Here is a 13987-nt window from a genome sequence, read left to right as displayed (position 1 = left end):
GATATGGTCAGATGAAACCAAAATAATACTGTTTGGTAGAAACCCAACTCGTCGTGTTTGGAGGAGAGAGAATGCTGAATTGCATCAAAAGAACACCATACATACTGTGAAGCATGGGGGTGGCAACATCATGCTTTGGGGCTGTTTCTCCGCAAAGGGACCAGGACGACTGATCCATGTACAGGACAGAATGAATGGGGCCATGTATCGTGAGATTTTGAGTGCAAACCTCCTTCCCTCAGCAAGGGCATTGAAGATGAAACGTGGCTGGGTCTTCCAACATGACAATGATCCCAAACATACCGCCCGGGCAACGAAGGAGTGGCTTCGTAAGAAGCATTTCAAGGTCCTGGAGTGGCCTAGCCAGTCTCCAGATCTCAACCTCATAAAAAACCTTTGGAGGGAGTTAAAAGTCTGTGTTGCCCAGCGACAGCCCCAAAACATCACTGCTCTAGAGGAGATCTGCATGGAGGAATGGGCCAACATACCTTCAACAGTGTGTGCCAACCTTGTGAAGACTTACAGGAAACGTTTGACCTCTGTCATTGCCAACAAAGAATATATAACAAAGTATTGAGATGAACTTTTGATATTAACCAAATACTTATTTTCCACCATAATTTGCAAATAAATTTTTTCCAAATCAGCCAATGTGATTGTCTGGATTTTTTTTCTCATTTTGTCTCTCATAGTTGAGGTCTACCTATGATGCCAACTACAGGCCTCTCTCATCTTTTTAAGTGGGAGAACTTGCACAATTTGTGGCTGACTAAATACTTTTTTGCCCCACTGTACATATTTCTAACTATTCCTTGAGTAAATATAAGATATCATTAGTGTGACTTCTGCTGAGTGCAGCTGCTCATTCAAAATCCGTCATACCCAGATATTGGAGATCTACATATATTCCTAGTTTTGGATTGGCTGCGTTCAGTAGGTTATATCAGTGAGATGGAAAAAACAGTAGCAATTGCTACAGATTGTACAAGAAAATATCATAAATTATGGAGACCATGGTTTCTATTTAAATATTCAAATACTTATGCCCAATTAAGTGCAGGCTGAATGTCATAGGAATGCATAAAAGGCTAGTTTCTCTGAAGGATACTACAGTTGTGTTTATAATATTCAGACTGTTGTATACCTAACCGGATGACAATTCATTCTATTCCTTTTTATTTTTTTGTTTCTATATAATTTCTAATTCCTTCATATGAAGTACAGGATTAACATGGCTTGTTTGTAACCTGGTTATAGGCTGTCTTATGCTTAAAGTGGCATTGGACTTTGCTTTGATAAGCATTTGTTAGGAATATGTTTTCTTGATTGTCAAAAATGTGCTTTTGGTCAATATGTTAAACCTATATTTTTAGATTTCTACTCAAAAAAGAACGATTTTCTTTTTTGTCTAGTGAGGGACACAGGAAGTCTTTAAAATGGTAGTAAGCCTGGGGGAAAAAAAAATATTTTTCTCCTGCAAGGCGAAGTTATAATGTGCTAATAAGTATCGCATACTAGCAGATTATGTGAAACTTACCTTGAAACGAAGCCCTGCAGCAGCGCAATGTCATCACTGACAAGGCTGCCGTCTTCGCCTGGTCTTCCTTCTGGGTTTGCGGGCTCTGGTTCTTTGAATGGATGAATTGGGACGATGTCACTCCTACACATGCATGCCATTCCTCCAGACCTTCCGAGCACGTCACAAGCAAATATGTCCTAAACCGTGCACATGTAGGAGATATTTACAGTACCTACAGGTAAGCCTTATTATAGGCTTACCTGTAGGTAAAAAGATAGTCAAAATCATTTACTACCACTTTAACCTTCAGGAGGTTCAAACTGAGTGGAAGGGCCAAAACAGCAAACATACACGAATAGGCCTAAGAAAAACAACACAGAACCGGACAGTCTGCAGCTCAAAAAGCTGTCTAAAGGACCTTACACTCAATGCTGGCATCAGAGGAGGCCACAATGTCCACCTGGTAGAGAACATGTGAACAGAAGATCGTGGGGCAGCCTTACAAATATAAAAGATAGTTTATTCCCGAAAGTCCCAAGAACCACTCACCCTCCACAGGAAGAATACTTGAGACACTAAGCTTGGATACTGGTCTGACCTGGCTACCTAGAGATGGTGGAAAGCGAGTCCAGTACACCACTCATGTGGGCCAACCAGGATTACAAACAGGGTATTGGTCTTTCAGAAAGAAATAGTGGCTAAGGGATGGAGGCAAATTTGTCTTTTGGTCATTTATTCACTAGACTACAATGTCTCTGTTGAAATGAAAGGCAGAAACTCTCTTAGGAAAGAAGTTCTGGGCCTCGACACAACCTTGTGCCTATGCAGAACAAAAAACAACTCCTTGCAGGGTAAATCCACCAACTCAGACACTGACCTCACAGAGACGGGAGCTACAAGAAACACTGCCTTGTTCATGAGAGCAGAGAGGATGTCACTAACAGGTTCAAAAGCCAATTTCTGAAGCGCAAAGAGAGAATCCGGTTTAGATTCCATGGAATTACAAGGGAACAGACAGGGGGAGCTACATGGGGACACGCTGTACAAAGGTTTTAATCAAAGAGTGAGAGGTCAACGGTCTCTGAAACAGAATAGAAAGGGCAGGAACCTCACCTTTGACAGTGCTCCAGATTTCCTCAGAGACTTCATCCCATTGAAAAACTCCTTGGGTGTAAGGCCCAAGACTCACACTAAGTAAAGTATGCCTTTCATGTCTAATAATAGAGATTTAAGAGTAGAATTCCTAACTTTTAGCAACATGGGATGAACAGACTCAAATTTGCCCGTCCCTAAGAACCTGAGCTTCAACAGTGACTTTGTCACCATAAGGCAGCAGTCAGAGTGAATGTCCAGGAGAATCATGGTGTGGATGCAGCTGAGGAAATTTTGTGAAGGCTGAGAAAATCCCAGCTCTAAAAAAATGGCATGCACATATGGAGTAATTCAACCTGAAGGGAGGCTGCACAGACTCAGCAGGGGTGCCCAGGCAGTAAACTGGGCACTATTTTCAATAGCAATGCATCACTTCCCACCACTGGCTCATGAGCAAAAGTGTTGCAGCTGGTACTTCAGAGTGAATCCCCTAGGGGCATTCAAACACACATCAAGCTCCTACAAATACATGGGCAAAGCACTGAGTTACCTCAATTCTTGACACTTTCCATTTCTATTTTTTTTTTATTGCATACAGTTCTATAAATTACAATAGATAACTGCAAGGTAAATATTCACTGGCCATTCCAATTTCAAGATAGCAATGCAGTATGTTATCCCCTTTGAACAATTCACCAGAGATGTCCTCTACAAACTGTGACATGTATGGGGATATGGGATATTTCCATTTGACTGTCATATTATTAACATCTGAATACAAGACTTTATGGCTGAAAAGTAAGTAATATTTGCTCCAATTGCAACTGAGTAGTATTTTATTGCTTAAACCTTCAGGTCTGAAATTACATGGATGTAATCCACAACAAGAATGACAGCTATTGGTTTGAATGTAAAAATAATATATAAATAGTAATACAGTTAGTTCTATTTTGTACTCAAATACCTACAGCATTACCAGTCATCTTGGCAATCTCTTTCAGCTTGTTAAAGACACTTGTAACAGTAAGTTTTGGTGGTGTGAACATGGTGCGCTGGTTACTGCGGCTGCTTTCTGCAACAAGCCCGAGATCCCCCTTCTCTTGTGCCTCAGCTTTAATTTTGTCTAACTGACGTCCTGCCAATAAACAGATAAGACAAGTATGGAAATCACCATAATTAATAATAAAAGTAACCACAGCGAACCTGACAGGATATAAAATATGGGAACTACTAATAATGACTTGTTTTTAAAAGTGAATACTCTATGGGAGGACATTGCTAACTCTGTATTCAGTCATGGAACAAGAACAGATATGTTGGAATCCAATGTCCCAACTAGCTCACATGCTGCTTAGTTGTTCAGCGTGTTATTTATTCACTAGCTAGTGTAAAGCTCCTTTAAAAGCTTCAAATTAAGTTCCAGAAAAACCAGCCCATGAAAGGTAAAATGTAGACAGAAGCTCTGCAGTATGGTTTATAATGCTGCACTCGTATGGAGAATCTAGTGGTGGTAGATTTAAATTGTCATAGGTTTAGTAATCTGTAGTTTATGCTGAGCTCAGCAAATAAGATATTAAATCACGTAAAGCCCAACTCCATCTTTCCGTTCACTTTAAATAGTTTGTTTGGGCAAAGGAATCTTCTTTAGTAATCATGATGGCTGCTGTCAGCACTGTATAAACTGTATGTAGCATCAGCTAAACAGTATACAGTGCTGTGTCCTGGCAACAGTAAAGGAACTTCCCTTCTGCTGCTGGAAGAAAATCAACTTGGGCTGATGATCAACCATTCACAGGAAGCCTAGTGATTTTATCAATGAATACAAGGCTTCCTCCTCTGAGGTGGAGAAGCCAGCAGAGGACTTCACTTCCTGTGAATGACTAAGGCTCAGTTCACACTGTGTCAGCAGGCATCAGGGAAGTGTTTTTAACGCTTCTCAAATGTCTATGAAAATTCTGCACATGGCAGCACACAGTGCTGTTCACACTGAAGTGTTAGCGTTGTGGCAAAACTGACGCCTCGTGTAGAGTCAGGAGGAGTTGAAGCCTCCCATTCAAGCCTATGGTGCTGCTCCGCAAGCGCCTGGCATTTCCTCCTTAAGGTAAAACTTTGGCTTCAGATACCTAGCCAAGATGGCCAACTTATGGTTCCGCTTAGCGTAATTATGTCATCCGGCAACTCCCTTGATGCTTTTCGAAATCCAACATGACTGCTTCAGAAGAAGCTATAGCTACCTGACCCCTGTCTATGACAGATTGTTTTATGTTTCATGAATGCTAAAGTCTTGCGACTCTTTTTTTTCATAAAAAGTCTAAGAATGGTTAAAAAGAGAGAAGAAAAAGTTATCAATTTACTTTGGGGCCTGGTGCTCGCTCTCTCTCTCTTTACCCTGCTGCCCCAGGCGTTTGGTCCATGGATGCTATTACCATAAGTACAGCCTTGGCAGTGGTGTTTACATGAAGGAAGTTTCAACTCAGTAAAAGCAGCACCCTGATGTATTTAAAAAAAATCTAGACTTTTTCTTTGGTGCATCCTACAGGTGTGTCAATTCAAATTAAAGTTTAAAGTGATACTAAAGGTTCACTTTAAAAAAAAGAATTTATATACAGTCAGGTCCATAAATATTGGGACATCGACACAATTCTAACATTTTTGGCTCTATACACCACCACAATGGATATGAAATGAAACGAACAAGATGTGCTTTAACTGCAGACTGTCAGCTTTCATTTGAGGGTATTTACATCCAAATCAGGTGAACGGTGTAGGAATTACAACAGTTTGCATATGTGCCTCCCACTTGTTAAGGAACCAAAAGTAATGGGACAATTGGCTTCTCAGCTGTTCCATGGGCAGGTGTGTGTTATTCCCTCAGGTGCGGTTGAGAGGCAGTTGTGGAGCGTTAATACCATTTAACTTCATTATAAGCGTTTGTGATGCAGTTTTAATGCTTGGCAAAAGCCTATCAACCGCTTCAAAACCATGCATAGGGCGTTTGGGGAGCGTTAAAAACACTTCCCACACGCCTGTCTAATGCTATATGGGCGTTTGGCAAGAATTAGAAATAAAGTTAAGTGGGAACGAGTCCTTAGAAGCACTCAGCTCTGCTCAATTTTGTTCTGGCGCAGACAGGAATCCCGGTACCGCTTCCAGACCACACAACTGTATACCGTATGTAGCATCATTATATACAGTCTTCACAATAGCTGCAGGAATTAGTAAAGGCATTCGTGTGTTTGAGCCACCCTGGATCAAACAAACCATTTAAATTGAAAAGAAAAAAGGAGCTAGATTTTAAATCTCTTCTGCCTGGTTGTATAATTATAGTTATATCTATTCCCAACTCCCTAATGTATTTATTTAGTACTGCATAATGGAAGACAGCACTAAGACATTTAAGAGTTTTATACAGCGTTTCAATATACATAGAGAATCTACAGTCTTGCCAATGAGGCCAGATTTAGGTGAAAAAAATAAAACAAAAAAAAATGATGGTCTATTAAAGCATAACTTTACCCATTACAACTTGATAAAAATAATGTTCTTTAGCAAGAAACATACAGAGGTTAGGCAAAAAAATGGAAACACTACATGACTTGCAGGTGTAAAAGTGACATGTTTTGCGTTGAAAACGGAAGTGTTGTAACATTCATTTGTTTTCACTGTGTGATGAGACACCTAACTAACAGGTGGGAAGCCTCACTTTCGTCATTCACTGCATGCGCTGCTAGTAATACCAAGTCAGGTCAGAGCTTACTGAGCTTCATAGAGGACAAATTGTTGGTGCTCGCATAGCTAGTACTGAGGTGACTGAGCTCTGCAGTCACTTTTGCAGTTGTTTTCCTTTTCCAGGTCACAATCCTGCACAATGCCCTTTAGTCTCTTTTGGTCAGCTGACCGTGTCGACCGCGCTTATGCTTATCAGACGACGTTTTCAAAGAAACTGTATTTGCTGTCATAACCTTTGATACTGGACCTCGCGACATGGCAAATAAATTGGCAACTTCAGTCACAGAGGAACCAGCTAAGCGGTGCCCTCTTTGAAGCTCAGTAAGCTGACATGACTCCATATTAATAGCAGCACAAAAGCTTGTGATGTCCTGTGCACTCTGCTGCACTTTCATCAATTAGCATTGTTTCCAGTTCTCTCTACCCAACCCCTATGTAGATGAGGAGAGGGAGGTGTTCTGTGGCCCTAGCACTGTTAGTCCTAGTGTGACAATGCTATTCCTCCATAGATACAGTCACCCTAGGACAGAAAGTATGGAACTAGCAAAATCACCATGTGAAAAAGAAAAACAGCCTGAACAATGAAAACTAATACAGCCTCCACATGTAAAAAGCAATACGCTGCAATACTGTATATTGTTGTTCTTGGGTTTACATATACTTTAAAAAAAAATATGAACTCACTGAATATATGTAGTACTATCACTAAAATTATACTCCTTTATGTTTAAACAACATTATGTGTTCTTATGTTACAGCGTAACCAATAAAAAAAGTAAATGTGCTGTATACTTAGAAATAAAATTAAGATTATTTAAAATTCAGTTGTTAAAAGAAAAAAAGGTTTATTGAAATATATTCATACCAGTAGCTTGTGCAACAGCTTTCATCAATATAGTTTCTCCAATACCAAGTTCAAGCCCTTCATAAGCAGGACCCAAGCGATTCAAACACAGGTAGATACAAGGCAAAAGATCCCCCGGAGACAGGCAGATAACAGAACGCAGCAAATTACTAAGCGTCTCTATGTTCTTCAAGCTAAAATAGAAGATAAGTGGAATATTAAAACCCCTGAAAAAAATACATTTTAAAAACATGCATACTAGTAGCACTACTAGCTGTGAAAACATACTGTAACTTATGTAAGAAGATAAAAGCTAAGCGAGCGCTGCAGAGCACAAAGCAGCTGAAGCATCAAGGCAACCAAAAAACCTCTAAATAAATAAATGTATAAAAAAATGGGTGCAGCGCTAAAAATCAATGTGCAAGGATCCTACCATGCTCAGATGAAGGCAAAGGCCCCTTTAACTTCATTTTCCACAACTCCCTGGGTTTCTGGGCACACTCATGAAATCTAGGTTTCAATGCTCACCTTTCTTAGCAACACAGAGAGACCATACAGATTCACATTGCACATGGGCAGAGACAAACAGCTATTTCTTCAGAGTATCAAAAGTTCTTACCTCAATTGGCGGTATTTCTTATATTCGTGGTGAGTTCCATGTTCTGTGGCCATTTAGGAAAAATTGAATTGGATTCCATTACGCTTGCTACAGCTGCTCCCTGTGAGTCTCACCATTCACAGAGCCCATCTCAGAGGAAACCTGACATTACTGGTACCATTTGGAGGACCCTGAAGGGAGCAGGAATCTGGCTATCTCCAGAGTGGATGTTTTGGCTGACCTAATGAGACAGTATATCTCAAATGCGTGATTAATTTGTGCATCTGGTGAGTGCGCAATTTACCTAACACCATTAACCACTCCGGATAAAGAATTTGACTACTTCTTGGAGATCCTATGATCCTCACGTTCAATAATATTGGACATTCACTTATCACTTCAACCACTGTCTGTGGTTCTTATTTGTGCACTTTATTTACTGTGTTTACATATGTCCTAACACTTATGTCACTTTATTTGTTATTATCGGCACCTTATATGCAAAAGTCATTGTCCATATTTAGGATCCTTGGACATTGATTATTAGCGCTGCACCCATTTTTTATACATTTATACTGTAACTTATATCAAGCTTGGAATTTTCAGCCCCACCATCATTAAACTTCTACTACTGCTGGAATGGGGGAGGGATTCAGATTTCAAACAAAACAGCCATCGGCACAAGGGATTCTGCATTGATAGTAAGTACTGTCCCTTTTGCAGATTTAAAAAAAAAAGAATGTTTGAATAAACAGGCATTATTGCGATGTTAAGCTCAACAGGAAAGCCAAAACGACTCTTAGGCTAGGTTCACATAGATGCAGTGCGATTTTCCTTCCGGTTTCAGTAGAGTTGTTGTTCAGTAATTCAGGTGCGATTTGGCAGTATTCTCTGTCTTAAGATAAAACAAATGTTTTATCTTAAGACAGATAAGCATTTTCCATCTAAGTCTATGTAGCTACAAATTGCAAAGGACCCTTTTTAACTATTTCCGGACCAGCGCTGTAAGCAAACACTGTTGGAATTTTAGTGGTTATACAGAAGTGATGCTTGCAGCTGAAGGCATCACCCCAATACCGTTTTTTAGAACAGGCAGTTGGCTCTCTTGTACAAGCAGAGTGGCTAACTAGCTGCTCGATTGCTTGTACAAGCAGCGGGATGGGACGTCCCCCCCCTTCTGTGCCTTCTGTGGCTCTCTCAAGATTTCCAGTCTCACCGGGAGTCACAAGTGACCAGTAGGCACGTCCGCCGGCTGCCTGGACAGCCAAACATAGCCGGATTCGGCTTTGATCGGCTCTCTCTTATAGTAAAACAGAAACGATGACCAGACATCATTTCTGGTTTGCTCGGAAACTTTCGGCGCCATTTTTAAAAATTTGAAAACATTCAACATTGGTGTTTTGAATGCTTTCAAGTGCAGAGGAGGGATTTGGGGTACTTTAGACCCCAGGCCCCTCCATAAAAAGTACCTGTCACAAGTCTATTGCTGTCACAAGGGATGCTTACATTTCTTGACAGCAATAAGAGTGATTAAAAACAAATTAAAGCGACAGTGTAAAAAAAAAAAAGACAAAAATTTAAATTAACGTGCCCCAGTCCCCCCGTGCTCATATACAAAGGTGAACACATGCGTCGGTCCCACACGCACGCAACCAGCGATCATCACATACATGTGAGGAATCGCCGCAAACATCAGATCATGGGCAGTAATTCTAGCACTAGACCTCCTCTGTAAATCTAACGTGGTAACCTGTAAAGGCTTTTAAAGCATCGCTTATGAATAGTAAAATTTACATAGTTTGTCGTTGTTGCACGGGTGTGCGCAATTTTAACGCATGACATATTTAGTATATATTTACTTGGCTTAACACCCTCTTTTATAATTTACAAAAATAGGGTTATGTATCTTTTATTTTTTTATATTTCAAAAAAAATGAATTTTTTCCCAAAAATTGCGTTTGAAAAACTACTGCGCAAACACAGTATGACATAAAAAAAGCAAAAAACACCAATTTATTATCCAGGACCTTTGCATTATAAAAAAAATATATTGTTTGGGGGTTCTAAGGCATTTTCTAGCAAGAAATACTGGTTTTAAAATGTAAACAAAGAGTGCCAGAAATGGCTTGGGGCTGAAGTAGTTAAAAGCACATTGGAATCACACTGCATATATGTGAATGGCCTGTATAGAAATTCAAGTTATTTCACTTGCCATGTGATTCCATGCATTCTGGAACACACTGGAAATCGCATGTGTGTGTGAACAAGGGCTTAACATGCCAATTTGCATGCCAATGCAGCCATTGTTAACACCAACTCTAACTCTAGACTGTTTAGAGATGCAGTTTGCAATGAAGGTCCATGCTGCTTATGCATGTTTTGACTGTATGCATAGTATGAATTTCCCATGTTTATGTCAAACTGAAATGCTGTTGGGCTTGCAGGCTTGCGGCATTTGAGCTGTTAAAATACATGTAACAGCAAGACCTGTTGCAACCTGTAGTTACCAAGCTGGAGTAGGAGGAATTCACTTAACTAGTAATTAAAAAAGATGTAAAAATAAGCATCTATATCTCCAGTTATGGTCGGATTTTACATAATAAATCATTAGAAGTCTCCTATAAATGCATTACCGTGCAGATTCATCTTCGATCATTTCAAACGTGCGTGCAACTGCCAAGTATGGAACCCTAAAAAGATAAAGGAACAAAAGTCACACATTACAGATGTTCGAGAATATCTGAAAATAACTTAACATACCCAAACCTATTATAGTCCGTCAACACGCACGCAAGCCAGTATTACAGGTAGAGCAGTAAATGAGCTTTTCTTCAATTTCTTTGTTTGTCAAAATAAAGCCCTTCCTTGTGCAACTAAGTTCCACCTCACCCACATAAGATTAAAATGTCATATGCCAGAACCACTGCTGTCCATAGAGATGCTGTTATTTCAAAACTGAATGAAAGGAATGGGGTTTAGCGCAGGGAAGGGCAGGTTGAATCAGATTAGAGAAACTGAGGCCCAATACACAGCCAGGGCCTAGCATCCATGCACCTTCTACACATAAGAAACATTAAGCAAGATACAGTACATTATGAATAAAGCAAAAAATGATGTAGCGCTTAACAAGGAATGGATAAATAATCTGATAACATTAATAAATCATACTAAGCACAGGGTCAGTACAACAAAACAACACACTCCTTAGCATGTGAAAGGAGAAATTAGTGCGTAATGGAGCTAGATATGTGAGATCTTAAACACATGTGAAACCACTGCACACAGTGCACATATAAAAAAGTCCAGTGATCCGTATCACATTCCTTCCGCTCATGCAAAATCAATGGACTGTGTATAATCCCACACACCCCGAAGTGCAATCCAAAACCGGCTGAAATGGCCTCTCACCTCCTATCTGCGACCCTGCAGGGCCACAGAGCATATAATATCACCAATGGATCAAGATAACCTTCCTCTTGAGTAGATGACTTGAAGATATATCCCCAGTACACTGATTCCACCTCTCCTATAATATCCTTAATGGTCAGATGAGCAGGATGGATCCCAACTCAGATCCCAATAGGATAAAAGAAGAAGACATCCTCCACAGTGTAAAAAAGCTTTAATACTGCTTAAAAACTAAGTCAAACGCACACTTACACCAGCAAGATGAAATACAGCTTGTTCCCATACCATGGGTGTAAACATGTGGCTGAAGGGTGTTCCAAGATGGCGCCGCGCCGGAAGTGCGTCACCACGTATTGCCGTCGACGCGTTTCGTCACGTGACTTCGTGACTTCCTCAGGACTAGGCCATTTCAGACGGTTTTGGATTGCACTTCGGGGTGTGTGGGATTATACACAGTCCATTGATTTTGCATGAGCGGAAAAATGTGATACGGATCACTGGACTTTTTTATATGTGCACTGTGTGCAGGGGTTTCACGTGTTTAAGATCTCACATATCTAGCTCCATTACGCACTAATTTCTCCTTTCACATGCTAAGGAGTGTGTTGTTTTGTTGTACTGACCCTGTGCTTAGTATGATTTATTAATGTTATCAGATTATTTATCCATTCCTTGTTAAGCTCTACATTATTTTTTGCTTTATTTGTACACTTTATTAGATCTATTGGTACAGGATCAGATGTTAGCAGCTACAGGTGCATATTCACTGATTATTTAACATAAGAGCACAAGTAGACTTTGTACATCATTTACAGTACATTATGAGTCTCTTTAAGTGGTATAGTATTCACTGTACCCACATGGAAGAAAAATACATTTGAAACATATTTTAAAAATATTCTTTGCAAATAGATCGCCATATATTTGAAATGCAACAATTTGAGCCATATTCAATATATTTAAAACAAAAATAATATATATATATATATATATATATATATATATATATATATATATATATATATATATATATATATATATATATACACACACACACACACACACATATATACACGTACACTCCATATTGAAATGTATATTTATTACAAAATATATGAAAATTATTTTTAGAAAAACATTTCAAATAAACTGCATCTCTTTAAAAATTCAAATATACATTTTTGGAATACATTTACGAATATATGTAAAAAGATATGTTAAAATGACTTTACGTAAAAAAAAAAAAACTGAATATATTTAAAAAACATATTTTTAAAATATATTCAGATTTTTTTAACATAAAGTCATTTTAACACATCTTTTTACATATATTTGTAAATGCATTCCAAAAATGTAGATTTGTATTTTTTAAGACATACAGTATATTTGAAATGTATTTTTAAAAATATTTTTCATATATTTTGTAATAAAAACACATTTCAACATGCAAAATATATATATATATATATATATATATATATATATATATATATATACCGTATGTGTATATATATATATATATATATATATATATATATATAAAAATATATTTTGAAATGTATTGAATGTGGCCAAAATTGTAGCATTTAAGATAAATTTGGGAAGAATATTTTTAAAATATATTTCAAATATATTTTTCTTCCATATGGGTAAGGCCACACCCAATTGTCTGTGGCTACATTTTTAACAGGTTTGCTTTAAAGTTGTTGTTAAGCCTTAATGCCTTGAACGAGCCACAACATCCCTAAGCAATCCCCGCTAGGAGCGCCAAGACTCATCATGGTACACGGAAGTGTCAGTGAGCAGCCACATTCAGCTACACGAACCAAGCATTGATGGTCCAAGAGAGGAGGGGTCTTGAATGGATTGATTAGTTAGCTGTTTGCAATCAACCATTTATAAAACTAAAAAGTGGATAAACACAGAAGTGGAAATCTGGGAGAGATTATTTTTGTATTTTTTATTATTACTTATTTCAGGTATTTAAAGTTGTGTTCAAAATAACAGCAGTGTGTTGAAAAAAGTGAATAAAGCTCAAAATCCTTCCAATAGCTTTTATTTCCATACACACAAATGCATTGGGAACACTACACATTCTATTCCAAATCAAAACATGAAGAAAAATGTATCAAATTTATGTTGTTCCTCTAAAAGAACTGAAGAAAAGTGAATATTAGACTGTTCAAAAAAATAGCAGTGTTTGTATTCTTCTTTACAAACTCAAACATTCATTATATAAACTGAAAAATGTTTGAAGATTTTGCTTTCCTTTGAATCATTTAATGAATATTTAATTGTATAAGCACTGTTTCTGAGAACTGCTGTACATCTGTGTTGCATGGAGTCAACCAACTTCTGGCACCTGTGAACAGGTATTCCAGCCCAGGATGATTGGACTACATTCCACAGTTCTTCTCTATTTCTTGGTTTTGCCTCAGAAACTGCATTTTTGATGTCACCCCACAAGTTTTCTATTGGATTAAGATCCGGGGATTGGGCTGGCCACTCCATAACGTCAATCTTGTTGGTCTGGAACCAAGATGTTGCACGTTTACTGGTGTGTTTGGGGTCGTTGTCTTGTTGGAACACCCATTTCAAGGGCATTTCCTCTTCAGCATAAGGCAGCATGACCTCTTCAAGTATTCTGATGTATTCAAACTGATCCATGATCCCTGGTATGCGATAAATAGGCCCAATACCATAGTATGAGAAACATCCCCATATCATGATGCTTGCGCAACCATGCTTCACTGTCTTCACAGTGTACTGCGGCTTGAATTCAGTGTTTGGGGGTCGT

At 38.6% G+C, this 13987-nt stretch overlaps 1 protein-coding gene across 1 annotated transcript in view; it reads right to left on the bottom strand.

Annotated features, from left to right (window-relative positions):
- The window catches only part of LIG1 (DNA ligase 1), a 136243-nt gene that overhangs the window by 66517 nt on the left and 55739 nt on the right, over positions 1-13987 (bottom strand). Inside the window, exons 11-13 of the mRNA XM_089678536.1 lie at positions 10416-10472; positions 7206-7378; positions 3580-3746 (exon numbers count right to left, since the gene is read on the bottom strand). Coding sequence (XP_089534662.1) covers positions 3580-3746; positions 7206-7378; positions 10416-10472 — 397 coding nt within the window. The remainder of the gene's footprint in view (positions 1-3579; positions 3747-7205; positions 7379-10415; positions 10473-13987) is intronic.

Source organism: Staurois parvus, unplaced genomic scaffold, assembly GCF_062004578.1.
Source record: "Staurois parvus isolate SC_StPar_1 unplaced genomic scaffold, SC_StPar_1.0 ptg000207l, whole genome shotgun sequence".
NCBI lineage: Eukaryota > Metazoa > Chordata > Amphibia > Anura > Ranidae > Staurois > Staurois parvus.
The sequence above is the reverse complement of the archived record's forward strand: the minus strand, read 5'-3'. Positions and strand labels throughout refer to the sequence as shown.